The 25,392-nt window shown below is 72.1% G+C and overlaps 1 protein-coding gene, 1 long non-coding RNA gene and 1 other non-coding gene across 4 annotated transcripts; 1 reads left to right on the top strand and 2 right to left on the bottom strand.

The window, feature by feature from the left end:
• Positions 1 to 1,241: 1,241 nt before the first annotated feature.
• Positions 1,242 to 4,058, bottom strand: LOC149128924 (uncharacterized). Its single transcript, XR_016213971.1, has 2 exons — positions 3,931 to 4,058; positions 1,242 to 1,764 (listed from the first exon to the last, which is right to left on the bottom strand). It is a non-coding gene; the product is annotated as an uncharacterized LOC149128924 (long non-coding RNA).
• A 4,565-nt stretch (positions 4,059 to 8,623) lies between these two features.
• LOC138847920 (U6atac minor spliceosomal RNA) lies at positions 8,624 to 8,749 on the top strand. The gene has a single exon (XR_011385795.1). It is a non-coding gene; the product is annotated as a U6atac minor spliceosomal RNA (small nuclear RNA).
• A 1,061-nt stretch (positions 8,750 to 9,810) lies between these two features.
• On the bottom strand, positions 9,811 to 23,442 carry WDR5 (WD repeat domain 5). 2 transcript variants are annotated; one of them, XM_070066673.2, is made up of 14 exons: positions 23,302 to 23,442; positions 20,426 to 20,593; positions 19,026 to 19,134; positions 18,826 to 18,899; positions 17,665 to 17,754; positions 17,492 to 17,581; positions 17,148 to 17,231; positions 15,192 to 15,247; positions 13,354 to 13,400; positions 12,172 to 12,247; positions 11,806 to 11,839; positions 11,536 to 11,610; positions 11,002 to 11,089; positions 9,811 to 10,697 (listed from the first exon to the last, which is right to left on the bottom strand). In XM_070066673.2, exons 2-14 carry the CDS (start codon positions 20,504 to 20,506, stop codon positions 10,597 to 10,599), a joined length of 1,005 nt encoding a protein of 334 aa, XP_069922774.1. In that variant the 5' UTR covers positions 20,507 to 20,593; positions 23,302 to 23,442; the 3' UTR covers positions 9,811 to 10,596. The 2 variants fall into 2 exon arrangements, with proteins under 2 accessions (XP_069922774.1, XP_069922772.1); XM_070066671.2 differs by having other exon boundaries at positions 20,426 to 20,573; positions 23,302 to 23,440.
• Positions 23,443 to 25,392: the final 1,950 nt, after the last annotated feature.

Genomic DNA, 25,392 nt, shown 5'->3' with positions numbered 1-25,392 from the left:
GCTGGCCACAGGGACCCCTCCCCCAGGGCCCGGCTCCAGGGGGCTCTGCCCCCGCCCCGGGCGGGGAGTTTCTCTCCTGGCTCCCTACTTCCTCCAAGACGCGGGAGGCGCCAGTGGCGTCGGGCCCTGGGCGGAATTAGCCGCACCTGAGGACTTAGCCTCACTCCCACGCTGCCTCCAGAAATCCCCCCACAGTGGCGGCCCCCGCCCTGCCCAGCCCCTGGGGTTACGCCCCCCACATGCTCTCCCCGGCCGTTTCAAGGCGCTGGCTCCTGTGTTCACCCCGGGTGGGGGCAGGGCAGGGTGGGGGGCGCAGCCACGCGCCATCTGAGAAATGGACACTGTGTCCATCGGCCTTGCAGGAGCCTGCTGGGCTCAGGGGCGGACGCAGGATTCCGTCCGTGATCCGTGGGTCCCCGGCGGCAGGGGTGCCTGGGAGCTTTGCAGAGGGCCCCCCCCCGCCACCCACACCTGTGCCCCGCCTGAGGTGGGTCGGGCGCCCCTGGGCTCTGGAGCCCCCACAATGTCCTCCTAACAGCCTCGAGCCCAGCTGGGGGTCCGGTTCCTCCTGCCTGGGGAGCCCGGGGAGAGCCCACCTGTGCCTCCTCCTGCTGCCCACCTGGGTGCTCCTGGGCCCAGCGAGGCCGGGGCCGTCCCACAGCTGGCCTGGGAGTTGCCCGGGAGGACCAGAGCCCACTGGCGTCCTGGGCTTCCGCCAGTGTCTCGACCACGGGCAAGTCTGGGCGGGGCCGGGGAGCTGCCGTCTGCTGGTGCTCCTGGCAGAGATGGGCCGGGCCCACGGGTGCAGAGCCGGCCGCGCCACGCACACGGCGGCAGCCAGCCCGCGGGCCCCGCTCTGCAGGCCGACTTCAGAGCACGGGCTGCTTCCCTGCCAGCCCCGGGGAAGCCGGAGGCAGGAGCGGGCGAGAAGCAGCCGAATCCCAGGGCTGGGCGGGGACGCCCGTGGGAGGCTCGGGCAGCCGCTGGCCAGGGGGAGGGGCAAGCCAAGTGCCGGTGTGGCACAGAACAGCACCAGGGGTCAGTTCAGCCCCTGGTCAGCCCCAGGGGGACCCCAGCACAGGACGGTCCCCGACGGGAGGTGGCCAGGTCTGAGCTCTGGCGACTGAGATACCTGCACCCTGCACACGCGTGAGCACACGCGAACACATTCTGTGCACACGTGTGTGACACTCACACAGGTGCACGCACAGGAGGGCGGGGCAGCAAACGTTTCTCTCCAGTTTTCTACTCTCTCCATTTAATTTATTTTTTTAATTTATTTTATTTACTTGAAAGTCAGAGTTAGAGAGAGAGAATGAGGGAGAGGGGGGAGAGAGAGAGGGAGAGAGAGAGAGAGGGAGAGGGAGAGAGAGGGAGGGGGAGAGAGAGGGAGAGAGAGGTCTTCCATCTGCTGGGTCACTCCCCAGATGGCCGCATCCACCAGCACTGGGCCAGGCCGAAGCCAGGAGCCTCCCCGGGTCTGCCACCGCGGGCAGGGGCCCCAGCACCTGGGCCGTCCTCCGCCGCTTTCCCGGGCCACAGCAGGGAGCCAGATGGAAGTGGAGCAGCCGGGACTCGAACCAGGCGCTCTGGTGTGAGCCGGGCTGGTCCTAAGCCTGCCCCTTTCTCCCGCTGGAAGGAGGAAAGTTTCCCTTGTCTCACGCGGCGCGGGAACCGAGGGCCCGGCGGACGTGTCTGTGGCCAGCCGCGTGCTCTGGACCGGGTCCCAGCTGCACCTGGACTGGGGGTGACACCCGAGCCGGCCTGCAGAGCGGGTGAAAGCGAGTGTGGGTGACCCGCCCGCCCGCCCGACGCCCCGTCTCCGTCTCAGTTACCGGCCGTGGCCTCCGCGTGGCCCCCGTGAACGTGTGCTCAACCTGCAGGCCCCTCCCGCGGCCAGCACCGCGTGGGCTGGGCCCGGCAGGTCAGGGCCGCTGTGCCCACACACGGGGGAGGCCCGGCCTCCGTCAGCCCCTGTCAGAGACACCGGACACAAGACAGGCTCGGGCGTGTGCCCAGTGCGACCTCAGAGCCCCGCTGGCCCGGAGACACCACAGGGGCCGGGGGCTCCTGAAGCCAAGCCGAGCCCCTCCCCTCGCAGAGCCACCTGCTCCCCCACCTGCTCCCCCCACACCTGCCCCCACCTGCCCCCCACCTGCCCCCACGTGCTCCCCCACCTGCCCCCACCTGCTCCCCCCCACATGCCCCCCCACACCTGCCCCCACCTGCCCCCCACACCTCCCCCACGTGCTCCCCCACACCTGCCCCCACCTGCTCCCCCACACCTGCTCTCCCACCTCCCCCACGTGCTCCCCCCACCTGCCCCCACCTGCTCCCCCCACACCTGCCCCCACCTGCTCCCCCACACCTGCCCCCCACACCTCCTCCCCACACCTGCCCCCCACACCTGCCCCCACCTCCCCCACCTGCCCCCCAGACCTCCTCCCCCACCTGCCCCCCACACCTCCTCCCCCTTCCTGCTTCCCCCACCTGCTCCCCCCACACCTGCCCCCCACACCTGCTCCCCCCACCTGCTTCCCACACCTCCTCCCCCACCTGCTCCCCTCCCACCTGCCCCCCACCTGCTCCCCCACACCTGCCCCCCACACCTCCTCCCCCCACCTGCTCCCCCCCCCACCTGCCCCCCCCACCTGCTCCAGAGCCTGGGGGCTTCCTTCCTGCCACACCCTGTCAGGGGTGCAGCTGAGGCCTGGTGGACAGTGCGGTGGCCTGCAGGCCCTCGAAGGGTGACCTGAGAAGCCACCTGCAGGTGGGCGCCCCTCGCTGACCCAAGGGCCTGGCTCCCCGGGGAGCAGGAGGCCTGGCAGGGTCAGGGTGGCCTAACAGTGACCGGGTGACCAGGGAGAGAAGTTCTGGGCCGGGTGGGAGGCGGGAGTGAGCAAAGGGAAGAGGCCAGCTCCGGGGGGGGGCTCCCTGCATGGGGGTGGGAGGAGGCTGGCGCTGAAATGAAAGGAGAAGCCCCCTGGGGCCTGGGGCTGGTGGAGGGGCCGGGCTGGGGGAGGCTGGGGGCAGCCAGAGGAGCCTGGCAGGAGCCATGAGGGAAGGGGAGGGGAGGGGAGCAGAGGGGAGGGAGAGACGGGAGCAGAGGGGAGAGAGGGGAGGGGAGGGGAGGGAGAGACGGGAGGGGAGGGGAGGGAGAGACGGGAGGGGAGGGGAGCGGAGGGGAGGGGAGCAGAGGGGAGGGAGAGACAGGAGGGGAGGGGAGGGGAGGGGAGGGGAGGGAGAGACAGGAGGGGAGGGGAGGGGAGAGAGGGGAGGGAGAGACAGGAGGGGAGGGGAGGGGAGAGAGGGGAGGGAGAGACAGGAGGGGAGGGGAGGGGAGGGGAGGGAGAGACAGGAGGGGAGGGGAGGGGAGAGAGGGGAGGGAGAGACGGGAGGGGAGGGGAGCAGAGGGGAGGGGAGGGGAGGGGCGGGGCGGGGCGGATTGGACTTGCGAGGCCAGCGGTGGCTTCCACGGTGTCAGGAGGCCAGAGGGGCCCAGATGACAGTGACAAGGCGGAGTGCACGCCGGCGTCCCCGGCTGGGACGGGCAGAGGACAGGGACACGGGACTCACGGCGGAGGGTGACAGGGGTGACGGGGGCAGCCCCTGGGGACGGGGGGGCACCTGCACGGCGCTGCTCCGGCTTCGCCGCCCCCTCCAGCCGAGCTCAGTGCCACCCTGGGCCCTCGCCCGTCCGGGCCCGGGAGCTGCATCCCGTCTCTCCGGGTCTCTGGGGAGCGGCTCCTCCTGGCCCCTCAGGCCCAAGGGTAACCACCCCGCCCCTGGGGAAGCCCCCCCAGTCACCCCAAGCAAAGTCAGCCACCGGCCACTTCCTGTCTCCCTCCTGGGAGCCGCGTCCTCCAAGCAACCCCCTCCCTCCCTCCCTCCCCCAGCCCCCCTCCTGTATTCTGAGCCCCCAGGGCTTACACTGGTGCCCCCCGCGCCTGGCCTGGCCCCTCGAGCAAGGAGGAGGCCCCGAGGGGAGGAGCCCGCAGGCTGGACTGGGCCCGCGCGGAGCGGGGTGGACGCACCCTCGCCCCCACCCCGGCCGTGCGCCTGGAAGGGAGCAGGAAACGCGGACCGGAAGGCCAAGGCCGAGGTCACGGCGTCCAGCGGGAGCGCCCAGGCCCCAGGGAGCAGCGGCAGCAGCAGGGGTCACTGCCGGCTAAGTAAACAGGACAGCAGGTCCACGGGCAGCACCACGATGCCGAGGGGTCTCGTCAGGGCCCAGCCAGGGGACCCCGGGGGTGCTGGGCCTCTCCAAGGGGCGCGGCCCTGGTCCCGCATCGAGGTCGGCAGAGCAGCCGAGCCCAGCTCTGGCCTCAGCCCATGCGCAGGCGGCCCAGACGCTCCCCCGGGAGGCACCTGTGCTGTGCCTGGCCCCACGCTGCCCCCACCCCCCAACCTGGAGCCCCTCCCTGCCCCAGTACCCTGTCCCTCAGCCAAGACCACCGGGCTGTGCGGGCCTGGAAGGGGCCGTGCTCCTGGCCACCTCGGAGGGGGTCCTGGAAGGAGAAGGCCACGGCCTGCAGGGCCACGCCGGGCGCCACGCTGTCCACCCGGGCCGGGGGAAGGGGCAAGGCCATGTGCAGGGTGAAGGGGACCCCGACTCTCAGTCCAGGAGCCCTCCAGTGGCCTGCACAGCCCCGGGGTCCAGACTCGAAGAGGCCGCCACCCCCAGCTCATGCAGGACACCACGGGCTGGCCACGCAGGACACCACGGGCCAGCCACGCAGCCCGGGTCCGACCCCTGCGGAGGGAGGAATGGAACCCGGGGGGGGTGCAGGAAGGCACCGAGCGTCCACTCCGCCTGGGCCGCCTGGCGGTCACGTGTCTCCACGATGCAGATGTGAAGATGGCGGCTCCGGGAGCGTCCCAGGCCCAGCGCCACAACCCGGGCTGCGACCGCACTTAGACAGGGGTCTGCAGGATCTTGAGATGGGACCACCCCGGGTTACAGCGAGTGACGGGGTCTTCATGACAGGCACCCGGGGAAGGAGAGGCCACGTGGGGACAGGGTGGCCACGTGGACGTCCCCTAAGGCTGCCCGAGGGAGCCCGGCCCAGGAGGGGACCCGGGGTCCTTCCCACGCGCCCCGGCGTCCGGCCCGCGGCCCCTCGTGGCTCGGTGCACGTGCAGGGCCCGGCTCCTCCCCCGCTGTGGCCTGCAGCCCAGCGTGGCGCCCGCGGGAGCTGCGGACGTGAGCAGGACCAGAAATAGCAGAGGCCACGGGGCCACAGCGCGAGGCCGTGGGGTCAGGACCGTCGGGATGGGCCGGCGGGAGCGGCCGGCTGTCAGGCGCGGGACCCTCCCGGCTCCTACTTCCTCATCCGCCCCCTCCCCAGACGCTGCCTGGTGGGAGCGCCTGCCCCAGACCCAGCCCCGGAAGTGGACACTGCTGCCCCTTGTGGCCAGTGCAGCGGGTGACAACAGAACAGGGCCTCGTGCCTGGGACACTCCTGCCCCACCCCGGAGCGGCAGGAGGAGGGGTGCCCCCCAACCTCGCCCGGCCCCTCGGCGCCTGGGCACCGGCAGCCCGCAGGCGCCCACGGCTGAGCCCCGAGTCTCCAACGTACCCACCGTCCTCTCCCCGGGGGCCGGGGCACAGCAGGGGAGGGCAGGCCGAGCGAGCCAGGCCAGCCCCACCCCTACCTGGACTTGCCCGGCCGCCTCCTCCACGCTGCCCGCCTTGCCGGGTGGCTGAGGCGTCGTCCAATCACCTTCCTCCTCCCCACGCCCCCGCCCTGCTCCTCTGGGCGCGGCCCCCACACTCCAGGCCTCCCCAGCAAGCCAAGGTCTTTGCGGTGGTCTGGGGCCCTGTGCAGGGGGTCTCCCAGCCTGGCGGCGGCATTTCTCCCCCAGGGGCCTGCACTGCGGCCGGGTCGGAGCCCCCAACCAGCCCCTCTGCGCCTTCCACTCGGCCACGCCCACGGGCGCACCAGGCGGCCAGGCCAGTGCCAAGAAATCCCACCGACTTCTGCCTCCTGCGCCCGCCGTGGCCTAGGCCGTGCCCCGCCTGGGGGGCTTTGCCTCCACGCAGGTCCAGCGTGCAGACCCCGGCCTCCCTGCCCCAGGACGCCCACCTCGGGCCTGACCAGGGCCTGGGGGCACCCGCGGGCCCCAGCCGGGTGGCGGCTGTGGGGCGGGGCCATGATGGGGCGGCACGCAGAGCCCCCCAGGTGAGGCCTGCACACTTGGGAGACCCCGTGGACTCCCGGCTGTCCCAGTCTGGCTGCGTGGGCAGTGAGCCAGAAGATGGATGGACGCTCGCTCGCTCGCTCTCCTCCCAGCACCCCTGTGCACCCGAGCCCCCAGCCTGTGTCTCTGTGACACATGGGGGCATCGCGGCCCTGCCACGACCCAGCCCAGCCCCTGCCGGGGCAGCCATCGGGCAAATGGGCCAAGAAGCCCGCGGGGGGCCTGGAACGCTACCCCTGGCGGCTGAGGCTTGGGGTCAGCCCGCTTGCGTGGCGCAGCCTCGCCCCCTGGTGGACACTGCTGGAATCGCCCGACACAGTGCCCGCGAGAGGGGTCCCTGGTGGTCCCACCCGGAGAGGAGCCCCAGGCCCCCGGCCCGGCAGCCTGACCAGACGTCTGTGCCTCGCATGTGTCTTCCCAAAGAGGTGCAAGGCAGGGGCTGGGAACCCACCCTGGTCTGGCCTGCGTGGCATCCAGGATCAGCGCTCCAGGCTGACCCCTGGGCCTCAGCGGTCACTCAAGTGGGCCAAGACCAAGAGGGCGGGATTCCGTCTGGGAAGGCCCCGGGGCTAGCGTGCGGAAGAGGCCTGTGCCCACCCCCACCCAGCCCGCAGATGCTCGGGAACCCGGGGGAGGAATCGGGCTGCCCGGCAGGGGAGGGCAGTCTCCCACCACACTGCCCGCTGGCTGAGGCTTCCTCCTGGCGCCCAGAGCTGGGAGCCACAGAAGAGCAGCTGGACGGGGCCGTATGCCCGGGGGGCTTCCTGGGCAGGGAAGCCACCTCGAGGGGCGCAAGCCAGCCTGACTCCCCCAGCTGCCCCAGCCCGGGTCCCCGGCCACTCCCCAGGGCTGGAACAGGAGCCTCACGAGAGGTCTGGACCCTGGCTTCCGAGGACGCGTGGGCCTGGAGGCCAGAGCGCGGTCCCGGGGCCGAGGCGGGCAGCCCGGACCGCCAGTGCCTCCCGGGGACCGGAACGGCCAGGCCAGGGCTGGGCGTGCGCGCAAGTCCAGCAGGGGCCGCCAGAGGGCGCACCGCCGGGGCCGCACGGGGCCCAGGCCAGATCCCCCGGGGGTCTTCTAGGTCCCCGGGCGGGGGTCTTCTCCTCCCCACACCAGCCCAGGGCTCCGACAGCCCAGACGCCCCCTGGCCACCCGAGGACGCCGCCGGCGGGGCGCCCGGGGTACAGGTGTGCGGGAGACACCAGCCCCGCCCCGGCCCCCCAGGGGCTTCTGCCCGGGACCCCGGCCGAAGGTGTGGGCGGGGCTTCGGCCGCGGACGCCGACCCCCTGGGCGTGGGGGTCGTCAGGACACAAGTCCAGGCCCCCGGGGGCGAGGAGACCCCGGCCCCTGGGACGCCAGCGCACGGGGGAGGGGGTCATGGATACAGGTTCCTGGCCTGACTTGGGGGGGCGGGACCCTGCGCCCCCCTCCCCAGAGGTCCGGACCCACCGTACGGCTGGGGAGCCTGGCCAGCGGCTCCAGGGCGCCCGGGCCCCTCGCGCCCAGCCCACCGGGGACCAGGATCTTGCGGGGGCCGGAGTGTGGGGTGGGCGAGGCCCCAGGTCCGCACCTGGCGGGGGGGGTCCTGTGAGCCCAGCCCCAGCCCGGGAGGCCCAAGGGCAGGGGGCTCCTGGCCGCAGCCACCGGCTGTGAGTGACAGGGCAGGGAGCAGGGCAGAGCCAGGACCCCCGGCCCGGCCCCGCCTCGGCGCCCGCAGGTGCAGCGCTCGGCGCGTATACAGTCGGCGCTCAGGGCTGCGGGGCCGTCGGACGCACGCGCCATCCAGCGAGGGCGCCACCACCGCCGCGGGGAGCCCAAGGGCCACGCGCGGACACTGCACCCGGATCCGAGGGCGCCACGACCCACGCAGGCCGCGCGGGCTCTCGGCCCGCGGAGCGCGACCACGCAGCCACACGACCGCGCAGAGCATGCGCAGACCCTGAGCGCCCCGCGGCCCCAACGCCCCGAGCACCCACAGTTCCAAGCGAAGAGCCGCGTCCGGAAGTTCGTGGGCGGATCTTCCGAACTTCGTTCTCTGATTCGAAACCAGCCACTTCCACTTCCGCCGAGGGTGCGGGGCGCTTCCGTCCGCCGGCGAGGCGCGTCGCGTCGCCGCAGGAAGCGCGCCCGCCCTGTTTTGTTTCCGGGGGACTCGGCCTCGCGGAAGGACGCCCGGGACTTCCGGTTGTTCCATTCAGCCTCTGATTGGCTAGTTTTATGAATATATTAAAACACAAACGCAGGTCTGTTTTTTCTTAATTTACGCTCGAGTGAATAAAATTCTCCGGAGGAACAGCGATTTTTTTCGTCTTTTCCTCAATACTTCGCAAATATGAGTTGTGTAGGCTGAGTGAAAGTCACCGTCGTCGTAAAGTGAGTGGATTTTTGGGCTTTAAATATGTTGTGGACGGGTTAGGAGCCGTGTTGTATGAAAGGAGAGAAGGTTAGCACTCCCCTTGACAAGGATGGAAGAGGCCCTCGGGCCTTACAACACACATACGGTTAAGGCATTGCCACCTACTTCGTGGCATCTAACCACTGTTTTTTTATTACTGCCCACGCCCACGCCACGGGCACAGCCGGGCCCGCGGCCCCTTCCTGGTCCCAGGGTCCCTGAAGGGGGACCGAGAGAGGAGGGGCGGCCGGCCCGCGCCCGCCGGGTAGGGGTCTCTGCAGGAGACAGGAGGGGCAGGCCCCGGAAGGCAGGGGTGGGGCGCTGAGGTGTCCCCCGGCCCACTGTGGAGAGCGGAGTAGGCGCCCACGGGCCGCTCGGGCCCCGACACCCACGCGGGACCTCGGCTGCAGACCCTGGAGGAGCCTGCTAGGGGCCTGGGGTTTGGCCGTGGCCTGACGTCAGCACCACCCACGTTGAAGGCCCCGAGCGTGGCCAGGAGCGTGGACGGACACGCACGTGCCCAGGCCTGGAGCCAGCCCACGCTCCGCAGAGCGGCGCGGGACCGCGGCCTGCCCCGGGCCTCCGCGCCCCAGGACCCCGGCTGTGTCTGGGTGCCACCCTCCCCCACGACCTCAGGGCTCCCTGCTCGGTCCGCCCCCCAGCAGACGGGGTCCCTCAGGGCCCTGCACTGTGGGCGCTTCCAGGCCCACCAGCTGCGGGGGGCGGGGGGCTCCCCGGGAACACGGGAGACACGGGCGCGGAGTGGGGCGGGCCCTGGCCACGTGGCGCTTGTGGCCCCGCGGGGACAGTGACCAGGCGCCCATGTCCATCTCCGGCTCCGGCCGGCCAGCGCTTGGGGCGAGCAGAGCGCATGGGTTCTCTCCGCCCCTCGGATTGTTCTAGAAACCGAAATCTGGTGGCCACACCGCGGCGCTCGGCTTCCTGCAGGGGTCCCTCCGGCTGCGGGGGCGCACCTCGGCCCGCCCACTCCCGCTGTCCATCATCAGCCGAGGTCTCCGCACACCAAGGACGTCCGGCGGGGCCGGGCCGGCAGGCGGAGGACGAAGCCGCAGGGCTGCTGCCCCCGACACCCCCAAGGGGACCCACGCGGGCCTGAGCACTGGGTGCAAGCCCCCCCCCCCCCCCGTGTCTGCCTAACTAACTTCCAGGGAAACAACCTCAAAAAGGAAAGAAGAATTCTTGTAGGACGAAATTACAAGACATGAAAATCTTTAATTTCAAAAAGAAATGTATTTTTACATAAATCTACAACAGAGAATTCAAATGTAGAAAAAATAAACTATATCCGGGACACGGCCACTCACAGCCCCCGAGGGAGCCGCGGCCACCAGAGCCGGAGTCCGGGTCCCGGGGACGCCCCGGCGCTGCGCCCAGCCCCCGCACCCACCTCTCCCGGCGCAGTCCCAGGCCCGGCAGCGGGGGCGGCCCCACTGCCTCTGCGGCCCCGCCCTGGGCGGCCCCCACCCACAGGAGCCGCGAGCTGCCCAGGCTGCAGCACGGCCTGGGGGGGGGTCCCGGGCGGTGCCCTGCGACACCGGAGCCCAGGAGCAGCGCGGGCCCGCGTCCTCGGGGAGACCCTTTGACTCCCGCCCCCGCCCCGCGCCGGCCGCGTGCCCAGGGAGCCCTCGCGGCCGCCCACGCCCAGGCCGGGCCGCGGCTGCCCCAGGGGACGGAGCCCGGGGACGGAGCCCGGGACGGAGCCCCAGGACGGAGCCCGGGGACGGAGCGCGGGGACGGAGCGCGGGGACGGAGCGGGGCGGCGGGAGTGGTCGCAGCAGGGGCGCTGGGCAACGAAAAACCAAGAAAGGTGCAGCACGTTTACGCAAAGACACAACTCACGAAACTGGACGTCACCCTCGAGACACACGAGAACTTTGTTGGCGCCGCGCGGGCACAGCGCGCGGGGGCGCCCCGCCCCGCCCCGGGTGGCCACGCCCGGCCACGCCCCGCCCGGGTGGCCACGCCCCGGCCACGCCCCCTAGCAGTCGCTCTTCCACAGCTTGATGGTCTTGTCGTTCTCCAGCGCCGCCGAGGCGATGATGTTCTCGGTCGGGTGGCAGGCCGTGGAGATGACCACGTCTGCGGGCAAGGACGCGCTGTGGCCCGCGCTGGGGGCCCGCCCGCCCCGCTCCCCGCTCCCGGGGCCGGCCTTGCCCACAACGCCCCCCTCCCCGCGTGCCCAGGGCCCAGGGCCAGCCTCGCCCCTTGCCCGTGCCCAGGCTCCGGGCAGGGACGCCGACCCCGCCCCCGACCCCAGAGGAGCGCGGCCGCCTCGCAGCCCGGGACGTCCCAGGGCCCTGGCCCGGGCGAGGGTCGGGGTCTGCAGCGCCCCGGGGCGCGAGGGGACCTGCACAAAGCCCGCCTCCGCCGGGCCGCGCCTCACCTGTGTGGCCCTGCAGCTTCTGCACGATCTCTTTCGTCTGCAGGTTCCAGATGTACACCAGGTTGTCCTCCGAGCCGGACACGATCCACTGGAGGGGAGCACACGCGTGCAGGTCAGAGCTCACGCGTGCAGAGGCCCCGCCCCGGCCCCCACACTCAGGACGCATGCAAGAACTTCCCGACTGTGCCGCTTGGCAGTGTGGGCGCACACGCGTGTGCACGGGCCCTGTTAGGAGCGGGACACTAGACGGAGAAGCCCCGCCCCCGCAGCCAAGCTGCAGGCGCCCGGGCCACGCCCTCAGCCCGCCCCACCCACACCACCACTCTCAGGCAGGCTGGAGGTCCTCGGGCCACGCCCCCCAGGCCCGCCCCGCCCCACCCCCAGGCAGGGACGGCGCCCCAAGCCCACCCTGCCCACAGGGCCATATTCAGCCAGACTGGAGGCACCCGGGCACGCCCACGGGCCCGCTTGGCGCCTGCACCCAGCCGGGCAAACCCAGGAGGCCCAGGGCAGCCTGCAGCGAGCCGCACTGACCTTGCCGCCAGTCACGGAGAAGTTGGCAAATATACAGTATTTCTCGTTCTTGTGTCCCGTGTAGGTCTTCAGGCACTGGAAAGGGGGGGCCGGCTGAGCCCTTCCCGCCCCTCCCGGCTCAGCCGCCCCCGGACCTGCCCCTCCCCCCAGACCCCCACCTCCGGCTCAGCCAACCCCAGACACCCCCCCACCAGCCGCCCCCAGACACCCCCCCCCAGCCGCCGCAGACCAGCCCCTCCCGGCTCAGCGGCCCCCAGACCCGCCCCTCACCTTCCCCTTGCTGTAGTCCCAGAGCTTCAGCGTGCTGCAAGGCATAGATGGGTGAGGGGCGTCAGCGGTCCCCACCGGAGCCGGGAGGGCGCGCACCGCACCCCTGCCCCACCCAGCCAGCGCCAGCCCCGGCCCCGTGGGACGCTGCGTGCGGGAACATCCACAGGACTTCTCCAGCTGCCCTGCCCCCCCAGGAACCCTGACCTCGGAGGGGAGCAGGGGGCCACCAGGGGGCCGGGCTGGCCTGGCAGGTGCCCACCCAGAGGCTCCAGGTGCTGCTCCACGGAGGCCGGCGGCTGCTGGGGGCTGCCACTGAGCGCCCCGCGGCAGCGCGCGGTGCACCGGGGAGGCGCCCGCAGCACTCACTTGTCCAGGGTGGCGGCCAGGATGTATTTGCCGTTCGGAGAGAACTTCACAAAGGACACCGGGGGGTTGTCGTCATCTGCGGCACAGACGGGCAGGCTGACCCGGCACCCCGTCCCCCAGGCACACACGTGCGGCCAGCACCACCCTGGAGCCCTCGCCCACGCCTGTCCCAGCGGTGAGGGTTGCCACCAGGCCCCGGCACGCCCCCAGCTCGGGACAAGGCTGGCGGTGCCGCTGGCAGAGGCCGAGGTCTCCGTCACCCCCAGGCTGGCCCTGCAGGCGCTGACCTGGGCCCGAGAGCCTCACCAGGGCGCCGGCACTGCAGCTACAGGGGCCACCGCTCCCACACACGGCAACACCAAGGCCAGGGTCCAGGACGTGACTGTGCCGGCCTCCTCACCAGGGGACACAGGGAGGTGCGCCCCGGGCCAGTGTCAGGCCAGCCGCTCCCTGGCCCCGGGTGCCCCTGGGCTGGCAGGGTCCCTGGGGTGTGCGCCGGTGTGGCGTGGTGTCCCCAGCACCAGGGAGGACCCGGCACCCAGCGTTACCCCCAGGGGCTCGGCGGGGCCTCCGCTCCTGTGGGCTGCTCACACACACTGCAAAGGGACGTGGGGGGTGAGGCCACGCAGCCGCCAGCCGAGCCGGTCACGTCGGCTACCGTGAACCAGCGCCCGCCGCCTCTGACCCGTACTGCCCGACCCAGAGAAGTCGAGCGCTCGTCCGCCGGGCCTGGGAGAGCAGACGAAGGCCACCGGCCTCTCCTCCCTGCCTCGTGCCTGCGGCTTGGGCCGCGCTAACCGTCCGCTGGGTCCAAGTCCTGGCCCAGCACCCACTTGCTGTGTTTGCTGTGTGGCCCTGGTTACTCAGCATCTCTGCACCCAGCCTGGGGACAGCCACGAGGACGGGTGCCACCACGGGGCCACGCACGTTCCTCAGACCAGGCCCGGACGCTGGCTCTGCTGCGGGCAGCAGCCGGCAGGTCCGAGCCCAGTGCAGGAGGCCCGGAGGCCGGAGCAGCCGTCCCGGGCGAGGCCCGACAGGCCCAGCGCCGCACGCTGGCCCCTGCAGGAGCTGACCTGCCATCAGGAGGGGCTGCCGGCCACAGCCGGCAGTGCTGAGGGGCAGGTCTGGACGGAGCTGGGGCAGGTCTGGACGGAGCTGGGGCAGCCGCGCGGGACTCACCGATGAGCGTCTTCAGGCACTGGCCCGAGGCGGTGTCCCAGATGCGACTTCAGAGCAGGGGAGAGCAGCGAGGACAGGGAGTCACCAGCGGTCAGCGCCGGCACCCCGCCCCGCCCCGCCCGGCGCTGCTCCCCAGGGAGGACCCCTCCCCGCAGCCGGCACCCAGGAGGAAGGTGGGGGCGCCCCCTGCAGGTAGGCAGTGAGGACACGGGGTGCCGGCCCTGCGGCCTGGGCAGGTGCAACCCGCACCCCCACCTGTGTCCCTGCACGTCCTCTCCCAGCGCCCCACGGCCTGGGCTCTGACCTCTGCCCTCTGCCCTCTGCCTGCCACAGGGGCGGGCCCTGCATGCGTCCGGGTCTCTGCACCCTCTTCTGCCCCCAGACTTGTCCCTCGGGGGTACAGGTTACAACCCAGCAACGGCACCCTCATCATCATCAAGGACCCCGCGGGGCCCAATTCCACTCCATCCCCAGTCGCAAAAACCCCTCGGGGCCGGCTGAGCGGCGGGCGACCTGGCTGCGCCCCTACAGCCTGCTGTCCGCCCGGGCGCATCCCTGAACACCCCCGCTTCTCTGTCCTCGTCACACAGGAGCCCAGGAGGACGTCCCCGTTCCACCCCGGGCCCACCAGGCCCGCTGAGCACGGGCTGGCTTCCCGGCTCCCGGCACGCACCGGGGGCTACGCTGGTGTCTGGAAGCTGCCCCACACCGGGGGGCTTCCGATCCTTGAACACCAGAACCCGTCTCCTAGAGACGGCGCTCGTCCACGCCCCGTGCGGCTGCGACCCCCGGTCCGGCAGGGAACTCAGGCAGGGGCGCGGGCACGCGCTCGCCTGACTGCGCCGGCCTCCCGGTGCCTCTGCGCCCTCTGTGGCACCAGCGCGTGCCTGGGCCCGGCTGTCCCGCTGCAGGCAGCTCCCGACCCACGGCTTCTCCTCTCCTGATTCCGTCAACAACCCTCAACGCATGCCAGCCGGCCTCTGCTGTTTTCCTTGGAAACCTGGTCCCCGGGAGACGGTGGCCAGGGCAGGCCAGGGCCAGGTACGCACTTCCTGTAGGCCTGTCTGGTCAGCACCCAGGCCAGCACCACGGTGCAGCCGGCTCACGGAACGCGCCTCCAGGAGGGCTCGGCGCCCGGCCGGCTACAGCTGGGACGGAAGCCTGGCAGGGCCCCTGGCCTGTCCGGCTCTGCGCGGGGCGGAGGCCGGGGGCAGCGAGGCAGAGCGCTGCGTGTCAGCGCCCCGCGGTCTCGGCTCCGCGTCCCCCACCTGCCCGCCAGGCCCACTTGTGGGAAGTTTCTCCCGGCTGTGCACCTGCCTCCCCTTGCGCTCAAGGGTGTCGCGAAAGCAACACAGGCGCGGGCGAGTTCATCAAAGCCCAGCTCGCCAGCTCCGAGCAGGGCCCTCCTCCCAGGCTGTCTGCCCAGGGCCCCCTCTGCCCTTCCCTAGCCAGCACGTCCTCTGGACCGGGCTCATCAACCGAGCCAGCAGCGGCCCCCGTGGCCCACGCCAGCCCCCGTCACGGACCCGCTGGGCACCACTGAAGCATTGCTGCATTTTCCTGGACACACAGCGCCCACGCCCCGGGCGTTACCCACTGGACACGCGGCAGAGCCCCGCCCCCAGGCCCCTCCTCTCACTGAGGGCTCGCCACAGCAGGGGCCCCAGAGCCCGCAGCCCCACCGCCGCCCGCCCCAGCCTGTTCGGCGCCTCTGGGCCTCCGAAGCCGGCAGCCCCCGGCAGGAAAGCCGCTGGTAGCTCCAGGCCGCCGGCTCTGCCGCGCGGTCCGAGCTCGGAACAGCAGAGCCGAGCCCTGGTAAGGGACAGACGCCCACTCACCAGAGACCATCGTAGCTGCTGGAGACGATCAACGAGCCGTCACGGTTGAAGTGAACCTGAAAATGAAAGTGGGGTCGGCAGATGTACTTCCAGGTCATCACCAGGCTGCTTCCTGCCTGCACGGACGCACGACAGAGGCGGTGCACAGGCCCCGGGCCCGGCCAGCCGCAGGCGACACACACACGGGGTCAAGCGGGCACAGCGACGGCTCCAGCTGCTGTCTCGGGCCCTGAGATCCCGGGGCAGTGATGGGGAGCGACAGCAAACACCCCGCCTGCCCGGCTGGGGTCAGCCCGACGAGGCAACGTGGGGCCGACGACCCGAGGCACGTGGGTCTCCCCGCACTCCGCGCCTGCACCTGCCTGCAGCCGTCCAGACGGCCAGACCACCGCCGAGCACAGGCCCCGCACACCGGCAGAAGCGAGATCCAGGACCCTCTAGGCCAAGCCCCCCACTCGCCCTGGCTGCGGACCCCAGGAGCTGACCCACGCTGCTTCCCAACCCCCTCCTGTGGAACCCAAGGAGCGGGGGTCGCCGCGACGGAGATAAGTGACGACCCCGGCTGCCTCCGGCTGTCATTCACGAGGTCAAGGGTCAGGGTCCGTCAGGGCTGGCCCAGGGCCCGCCTCTCTGCAAGGGGCACCTCTGGAACTGCCCTGGCCCAACCGTCGGGCCGGGCCTCAGCGCCGGCTTCCCCGTGCAGCTGCCGACGCCAAGGACACTATCCTGGCACTGCGGGGCCGTCCCGGGCAGCCGGAAACAGCTGCAGACCTGAGCAGGTCCCCAGCACGGGGCGGGGGCAGTCAGCGCGTGCCAGCCCGCCCAAGGCCCCGCAGGGCACAGCAGGGGCCACCCCGGGTCCCCAGCGGCTGCGCAGGCGAAGGCCACGCAGGGCGACGCCGTGGTGGCGCTCCGTGACCCCGCGGAGCGCCAGCGTTCTCCTGGCTCCGCCCGGCCCCGTCTCCCAGACAACTCACTTCAGTGACACCCCGACACGCTGCCCACACACCGTGCTGGGTCTCCCGTGGCTACGTCTCCGAAATCTCCAAGTCCGGTTTCCCAGACTGGGCCCCGCGGGGGCCGCCTGCTGGGGAGCCGGCCGGCGCAGCGGCACTGCCCGCGGCCCCGGCAGCAGCAGCAGCAGCCACCGCTCTCCCAGGCCGTGGACGCCACGCTCACCTCCCCCGATGCAGAGCGATTCTCTGCCGCGGGCCACTGCGCCGGCAGCCCCGAGCCCACCTAGGCCAGCCCCGAGCCCACCTAGGCCCGCCCCGCGGCCCAGAGCAGGTGCCCGGTGCAGAGCCCAGGTCCTCCGCACCCAGGGTCCCGGCTGCCTGGCCTCGGCCTGGCCGTTGCGGACACACTGGGGATGAGGCCGTGTACGGAGGACCCGCCTCTCCCTTTCGCTCCTTCAAAGACACGGGAAATCAATCGTTAATAAAAAGCCTGCAGCCACAGCTGAGGACCGGGGGCTCCAGGGCTCCCCTCAAGCTCACTAACCCCGCCCGCCGGTCACTCCTTGCGTTCCTCCGCCCCAGCCGCTCAGCGCCACTCGTGCCTGGAGGACAGCCCGGCGGGGGGGTCCCGCACAGGCCCAGACGCCCCACAGACAAAACGCTGCAGCAGGCTCCGGCCAGGCCTGAGGCCGAGCCACCGCCCCACCCCCGCTCACGGAGCAGCCGCGGACACTGCACGCGGCTTCGCTCTCCCCGCGCGCCCCGCACCCCGGGATGGCGCCCGCACGCCTGCAGCTCGGACAACACGCACGGCTGGGACCAGCAACTCAGCGTCCACCGCGTGTCCACAGGCCCGGGCCATCCCGGCCACCTCCGACGAGCAAGGCTACCTCCGCGCGGAACCCCCTTCCGAGGTCGGCTCCCCCGAGACAGGTCGGGGACGCTGCCCCCGGAAGCCCACGCCCGCAGTGGCCGCGTCCCGGGGGTGGGGGGGACTTACGGCTGACACGGGGTCCGAGTGCGCGGGCAGGGTCTTGAGGCACTTCCCCGTCTTCACGTCCCAAATCCTCACGCTCTCGTCAAACTAGGGCAGGCGGGACAGGACAGTGGCCCACGGCAGGAAGGCAGGGCCCCCCTCCGCCACGCCGCGCCCCCACGCACCCCACCCCCACGCAGCGCAGCCCCGCCCCTGCCCCGCACTCACGGAGCTCCGCCCCGCCCCCAGCAGCCCCCACGCAGCCCGCCCCGCACTCACGGAGCCCCGCCCCGCCCCGCCCCCGCGCAGCCCCGCCCCGCACTCACGGAGCCCCGCCCCGCCCCCGCGCAGCCCCGCCCCGCACTCACGGAGCCCGACACGATGAGGTTGGACTGCGGGTTGAAGTTGCAGCAGAAGACGTAGTTGCTGTGGCCCTTCAAGGTCTTCAGGCACTTGCCCTGCAACAAAGCCCCTCAGACTCCGGCGGGCGGGGCCGGGACCACCACCCCCCCCCCCGGCCCCGCGGGGGCGCGCGGCTCACCGAGCTCACGTCCCAGATCTTCAAGGTCTTATCGTCGGAGGCAGAGACGAGGAGGTTGGAATCTGAGGACCAGGCCACGTCGGATATTCCCTGGGGGAGACCACGGTGAGCTCCGGCGGCGACAGAGCTCGGCCCAGAGCCGACCCCCGAGAGGCCGGGGCGCAGTGACCCCCGAGAGGCCCGGGCGCTGTGACCCCCCCCCCCGAGAGGCCCAGGCGCTGTGACCCCCCCCCCGAGAGGCCGGGGCGCTGTGACCCCGAGAGGCCCGGGCGCTGTGACCCACCCCCCCGAGAGGCCGGGGCGCTGTGACCCCCCCCCCCGAGAGGCCCAGGCGCTGTGACCCCCCCCCCGAGAGGCCGGGGCGCTGTGACCCCGAGAGGCCGGGAGCTGTGACCCCGCGAAAGGCCCGGGCGCTGTGACCCCCCCCCCCCGAGAGGCCACGGGGCGCTGTGACCCCCCCCCCCCGAGAGGCCACGGGGCGCTGTGACCCCGCGAAAGGCCCGGGCGCTGTGACCCCCCCCCCGAGAGGCCACGGGGCGCTGTGACCCCGAGAGGTCCGGGCGCTGTGACCCACCCCCCCGAGAGGCCGGGGCGCTGTGACCCCCCCCCGAGAGGCCCAGGCGCTGTGACCCCGAGAGGCCCCGCGGCGCTGTGACCCCCGAGAGGCCCCGGGGCGCTGTGACCCCGAGAGGCCGGGCGCTGTGACCCCGAGAGGCCCCGGGGCGCTGTGACCCCCGAGAGGCCCAGGCGCTGTGACTCCCGAGAGGCCCAGGCGCTGTGACCCCGAGAGGCCGGGGCGCTGTGACCCCCCCCCCCCCCGAGAGGCCCCGGGGCGCTGTGACCCCCGAGAGGCCCCGGGCGCTGTGACCCCGAGAGGCCCCGGGGCGCTGTGACCCCCGAGAGGCCCCGGGCGCTGTGACCCCGAGAGGCCCCGGGGCGCTGTGACCCCCCCCCCCCGAGAGGCCGGGCGCTGTGACACCCCCCCCCGAGAGGCCCCGGGGCGCTGTGACCCTGAGAGGCCGGGGCGCTGTGACCCCCGAGAGGCCCGGGCGCTGTGCCTGCCGGCGGGGGCCAGTGTGGGCACAGGGAGAGCGCGGCGGAACACGCGGGGGGCCCTTCCCCCGCCAGGCCTCCTCCAGCCCCGCTCCCGGGGACACCCACCAGCTTGTGGCCCGAGATGGTCTTCTCAAACTTCCCGTCGTATGCGCCCCAGATTTTAATGAGTTTATCAGCAGCTGAAAGAAAGAGGGAGGCAGGGCTGGGGCTCAGGGAGCACGGTCGCTCGGCCACCCACAGCCTGGGCTTCCCGGACCCCAGCGCGGGGAGATCGCCCCCCCACCCGCCCCGCCCGCGGCACCTACAGGAGCTGGCCAGCCACTCGCCGTTGGGGCTGAATTTCACGGAGGACACGGCTTTCGTGTGGCCGGCCAGGGTGAATTTCAGGGCGTAGTTGGGCTTCACAGGCGTGGGCTGTTGGAGAGAAGGCAGAGGTCCCACTAGCAGAAGCCCCCCCCCCCCAGCTAGCAGCCACGTGGACCCCAGCTGAAGGCCGGCGCAGCCCCCCTAGGCCAGGCGCCTGCTGGAGACTCTACCCGGAGCCACCCTGCAACCCGAGGTCACGGTTCCCCCCAGAGGCCCCTCTGATGTGACCACCCCAGCCCCCCCAGCCCCACTGATGCAACACCCCCCACCCCCCCAACCCCCCCAGCCCCTCTGATGTGACCACCCCAGCCCCCCCAGCCCCGCTGACACAACCACCCCCACCCCCCCAGCCCCGCTAACGCAACCACCCCCACCCCCCAACCCCCCCAGCCCCTCTGATGTGACCACCCCCAACCCCCCCAGCCCCTCTGATGTGACCACCCCAGCCCCCCCAGCCCCGCTGACACAACCACCCCCACCCCCCCAGCCCCGCTAACGCAACCACCCCCACCCCCCAACCCCCCCAGCCCCGCTAACGCAACCACCCCCACCCCCCAACCCCCCCAGCCCCTCTGATGTGACCACCCCCAACCCCCCCAGCCCCTCTGATGTGACCACCCCAGACCCCCAGCCCCGCTGACACAACCACCCCCACCCCCCCAACCCCCCCAGCCCCTCTGATGCGACCACCCCCACCTCCCCCAACCCCCCAGCCCCTCTGATGTGACCCCCCACCCCCCCAGCCCCTCTGATGCGACCACCTCCACCCCCAACCCACCCACCCCAACCCCCCCCAACGTGGCCCCGCCACATCCCAGGCCCAGCAGCTCCAGCCTGGTTCAGCTTCCCTGGGCTGCACCTGCAGGCCTGGTACCTTCACCAAAGGCCCCCACATCCCACCGCCCGGACCAGGGCCCGCATCCCACCGCCCAGACCAGGGCCCGCATCCCACCGCCCAGACCAGGGCCCGCATCCCACCGCCCAGACCAGGGCCCGCATCCCACCATCCAGACCAGGGCCCGCATCCCACCGCCCAGACCAGGGCCCGCATCCCACCGCCCAGACCAGGGCCCCCATCCCACCGCCCAGACCAGGGCCCGCATCCCACCGCCCAGACCAGGGCCCACATCCCCGCCCAGGGCCTGCTGGGGCCGAGGGCCGAGTTCCGCAGACGGGAGCAGGACCGAGCGCCCGTGTTTTGTACGAAGCTGCCGCGGGCGTTCACCAGGACTGCGGTCACTCGGGGAAGGCGGGCGGCGACATCGGCCCGGCCCTGCAGGCCCAGTCCTAACCTCTGCCGCCCCAGGCCGGGAGGGGGGCAGTGCCGTCAGGTCCCCACCTTGCTCTGAGTGGCGGACGAGGAAGGGGTGGGCTGGGCTCTGGCGGCCTCGGTCTCGGGCTTCTTCTCCTCCGTGGCCATGGCGCTGGCGCCCAGCAGGCGGGACCGCAGGGCAGGAGGCTGCGGCTAACCGAGGTCTACAGTGGGCCTGGGCAGCGCAAACCGTATCTAGACGTTAATTCCCAGGAAAAACGGTACAAAAAGAAATCTACTTAGAAATCTCTAGCAGCCGGCCCACTAGGCTAATCCTCTGCCTTGCGGCGCCGGCACACCGGGTTCTAGTCCCGGTCGGGGCGCCGGATTCTGTCCCGGTTGCCCCTCTTCCAGGCCAGCTCTCTGCTGTGGCCCGGGAGTGCAGTGGAGGATGGCCCAAGGGCTTGGGCCCTGCACCCCATGGGAGACCAGGATAAGTACCTGGCTCCTGCCTTTGGATCAGCACAGTGCGCTGGCCGCAGCGGCCATTGGAGGGTGAACCAACGGCAAAAGGAAGACCTTTCTCTCTGTCTCTCTCTCTCACTATCCACTCTGCCTGTCAAAAAAAAAAAAATGCATAAAAAAGAAATTTCTCAGGGCCAGTGCTGTGGCACAGTGGGTAAAGCCACCGCCTGCAGTGCTGGCATCCCATATGGGCGCCGGTTTGAGTCCCGGCTGCTCCTCTTCCAATCCAGCGCTGTGCTGTGGCCTGGGAAAGCAGTGGAAGATGGCCCAAGTGCTTGGGCCCTGCACCCACGTGGGAGACCCAGAAGAAGCTCCTGGCTCCTGGCCTCAGGTCGGCACAGCTCCAGCCGTTGTGGCCAACTGGGGAGTGAGCCAGCGGAAGGAAACACCCCCCACCCTGTAACTGCCTTTCAAATAAATAATCTTTAAATGAAAAAAAATATTTTTTATTTGAAAGTCAGAGTTACACAGAGAGATAAAAGAGGCAGAGAAAGAGAGAGAGAGAGAGAGAGAGAGAGAGGGAGACATCTTCCATCTGCTCCACTTCCGATCCAGCTCCCTGCTGTGGCCTGGGAGAGCAGTGGAAGATGCCCAAGTGCTTGGGCCCTGCACCCGCGTGGGAGACCCGGATGGAGCCCCTGGCTGCTGGCTTCAGCCTGGCTTGGCCCCTGCCATATGGAGTGAACCAGCAGACGGAAGATTCGTTCTCTCTTGCGCCCACTAGCTCACTCACTCTCATCTCTGCAACTCTGCCGTTCAGTAAATAAATATTAAAAAGAAAAAGAAGCCACGTCAGAAAACAGGAGCGGCCCCGTGGCCTGTGCCCAGCCTGGGCACTCGCAGCCTCAGAGGCTCCGACCCCCGTGCCCGAGAGCAGGGGGCCTCTGCCTGCCGGGGTCCAGCCCCGGCTCACCGGCCTCAGCCCGGCAGCAGGAGCCGCCCACAACCTGTACAGCACGCCCGTCACCAGCCCCAGCAGACAACAGCGCCCAGGGAGCCACACTGACCATCACTGACCGCCCCACCCCGCACAGGCCCGGGCATCCAGGCAGAGGTGCGGCCACAGCTCCGTGCCACCTGCAGCACCGGCTCCCAGCCCAAGGATGGAGCCCGCTCTGAGCTGAGCGCCAGGCCGGGACCCCACCGCCAAGGCCAGGGGCACAGGGAAGCCCTGCCCCACCCAGGGCTGCCCCCAGGAGAGGGCGGAGCTGGAGCCCCGGAGCCCCCGCCCCATTTCTCATCACACAGCCTGGACACAGCTTCTCCACCCCACAGGGCCAGCAGTTGCCGCACCAGGCGGGGTCCCGGTGTGCAGGTGCGCTCGGGAAGGGGGGGGGGTCCGTCTCCAGGGCAGCTGCTGCCTCCTGCCCCCCCCCCCACGTCTCGGTCCCGGCTGTATGTCCAGCCGACTCCTGGGCTGTACCACCTCGAGACCCCGACCCCGGGCGGGAACAGGGCTCATCCCGCACCCACTGAGACCCCGACCCCGGGCGGGAACAGGGCGCAGCCCACACCCACCTCGAGACCCCGGCCCAGGGGCGGGAACAGGGCGCAGCCCGCACCCACCTCGAGACCCCGGCCCAGGGGCGGGAACAGGGCTCAGCCCGCACCCACCGAGACCCCGACCCCGGGCGGGAACAGGGCGCAGCCCGCACCCACCTCGAGACCCCGAACCCGGGGCGGGAACAGGGCGCAGCCCGCACCCAGAGACCCCGGCCCCGGGCGGGAACAGGGCGCAGCCCGCACCCACTGAGACCCCGACCCCGGGCGGGAACAGGGCGCAGCCCGCACCCACTGAGACCCCGACCCCGGGCGGGAACAGGGCGCAGCCCGCACCCACCCGCTTTCCGTCTCCCGGGGCGGGAACAGGGCGCAGCCCGCACCCAGAGACCCCGACCCCGGGGCGGGAACAGGGCGCAGCCCGCACCCACCGCCTCTCCGTCTCCCGGGGCGGGAACAGGGCGCAGCCCGCACCCACCCGCTCTCCGTCTGCCGGGGCGGGAACAGGGCGCAGCCCGCACCCACCCGCTCTCCGGGCCCGGGCGAGCCAGGGTCGCCCCCGGGGCGGCAGCCGCCGGCCGCTCACCTGTCTCCCTGCAGAGCCTCGGCCGAGGGGGCGCGCAGAGGCGAGAAAGGGGCGCCTGGTCACGGCACCCCAACGCGCCCTCGCGCCCGGGCCTCCCCGCAAGGAGCGCGGCCCGGGCGCGGGCGGGCCGGGGTCTCTCGGCGCCGCGCAGGGCCCGAGGCCTGTCACGCGGGCGGGGGTCGCGGCCGGAGGCTCGTCCTCGCCGGCGGGCGGCCGGGGGTCCCGGGCGGGGCCGCTGCGGCGCGGGCGGCGCCGGGCCGGGCCTGGGGCGCGGCGGGGAACACGTGCGGCGCTGGGGGGCCGCCCCCCGCCCGCCTCAGGCCCGCCTGGGGCCGCGCGGGCGCCCACTCACCTTGCCGGGCCGCGGCGGCGGCGGCGGGCCGAGGCCTGGGGCGTCGCGTCGGCCGCCGCCTGGGCGGGAGCGCGGAGCGGGCGCAACGAGGCTGCGGCTCGGGCGGGCGCCGGGCGGCGTGCGGGGCGGCGGTGCGCGTGCGCGAGGGCGGGGCGGGGCCGGGGCGGGGCCGGGCGCAGGGCCCGCCCCCGGCGGCGGCGGCGCTACGGACCGCCGCGAGGGCCGCAAGGCTTCAGGCGGGGTCTCGCGCCTTGCAGGGCGGCCCGCGGCGCGCGTTCCCGCCCCAGGAGCGTTAAGCTCGCCAGGCGGCTGTTACGGGCCCGGCGCCCCTCGCGTTCGTGGGAGCTGACGCGGAGCGACACACTCGGAAGCGTCCGTGTGCCCGCCGCGCCGTCGCCGGCCGCGCGCCTGTCCTGCGGGCTCGCGGCGCAGGTGCGCGGGCAGCGGCCCCGGCGCGCACGCCGGGTCGAAGCCCGGTCTCCTGCTGCCCGCCCTGGCCCTCCCCGCGGGGCCGGCTCCTGGGCGCGTGGGTTCTTCCCGCCTCTTCCTGCCAAGAGCCCAGGTGGACGCACCTGCGCCCGCCGGCAGGTGCACCTGCTCTCGGCCCTGCGGGCGGGCTCACCTGCGTGGACGGGCGGGGCCGGACCTCCCGCCCCAAGGCCTGCGCGGCCCCCCCAGGCCACCCCACTGCTGCTGCCCTTGCGGGCGGGGCCCGGCGCCTTGGCGGGGGGCCCGGCCTCGCAGCCCCGTGGGCAGGAATGGCCAACCTGACAGGGCTACCTGCGTAAGCACAGGAGGGAGCACACGAAACGGAACTCCCGGGCCGCGGGAAGAGGCCGAGAGGAGCCCCCTCCAGAGCGACCCCTGCCGCCTCCCGCGCTGGCCCACCCGCCCCCGCCTGGCCCAGACTGCGAGCCCACCGGGCCCTGGCCCTGGCCTTGGCCTTGGCCTCCACTCCTCGCGTTTCAGCTCCAGCGCCCCCTCCCCCAGCCTTTCCCAAACCCAGCCTCTCTGCCCTGTTCCTCCGCAGTCTAAGCCCCAGCCCTGGGCTCCGAATTCAAACCCGCCCCACCCCCAGGGTTGGCCAGAGCCGGCCTCCAGGCGACCCCACAGCAAAAGTACCTCCCGGGTCCAGCCGGCAATGAAGGCGCCTGGAGACCAGGTTCCCAGTCCCCGGGGCTTAGAGCTCCCTTAGGACAACTCGGGCCATCGCTAAAATCCCGCAACCCCGCAGGGCGGGGCCGCTCCAGCTCTGCGGGTACCTGGCTTTATTGTCGAATTTTCAAATCCACACAGAAAAGTCCCAGGTGGGGATGCCAGGGCCGGGAGACCCGGCAGGGCTCAGAGACCCCCGGCCTGCCCCCGAGTGAGACGGAGGACTTACTGGAAGGCAGAGGGCTAGTACACACTCAGACGGGGTGCAGGCCCCAGGCTGGGCCCCCCTGTGGGGGGGATTGGGTGGGGCTGCAGGGCGCCTGGGGTCTCCAGGCCGGGCAGCAGGTGCCTGTCAGGAAGCGAGGCTCAGCCGCACCAGGAGAGGGGGTGTGCGCCCCCCAGCTGGATGGCAGGGCAGGTGATGGGGTGGGCGGTGCTTGTCCCCTGCGGACCCCTGCCCCGCCCCCACCAGCGGCAGAGGGCTTGCCCACCAGGCTGCACCTCGCCAAGGCCCCCTCCCCCCAACCACTACCCACCTGCTCGGGCTTCCTGCCCTGGACCCCACACTGGCGAGGGTCCGGGTCTACCTCCAGGGAGACGGGGATGCCGGGGCCACGTCCAGCACCGACTGGGCTCCTGGGTGACGTTTTCTGCTACTTCTGCGTACATCACAGCCCTGAACCTCACAACCGTGCGGGAAGGGAAGGGCCGGGTGGGGGAAGAATCCACCCAAGCGAGCAGATAGGCTTGAGGGATGAATGTGGGGGGCAGCCGCAGGCAGGACGGCCGGCGGCCGAGGGAGGAGGGAGGAGCGGCAGGGACCGGCTCGGACCGTGGGGGCGGTGCTGCATCTCCTTGGTCAGGGTGGGCTCTCCCCAGTGTTCCCGTGCAGTCCTGAGCACTTCTGGAGGGGCTGGCACGCCTGCACCCTCCTCC

This window comes from Oryctolagus cuniculus, chromosome 1 (assembly GCF_051225735.1).
Source record: "Oryctolagus cuniculus isolate XC-2025 breed Fujian yellow rabbit chromosome 1, ASM5122573v1, whole genome shotgun sequence".
NCBI classification, from domain to species: Eukaryota; Metazoa; Chordata; class Mammalia; order Lagomorpha; family Leporidae; genus Oryctolagus; species Oryctolagus cuniculus.
Note: the sequence above shows the minus strand (reverse complement) of the source record. Positions and strands in the feature narration are given on the sequence as shown.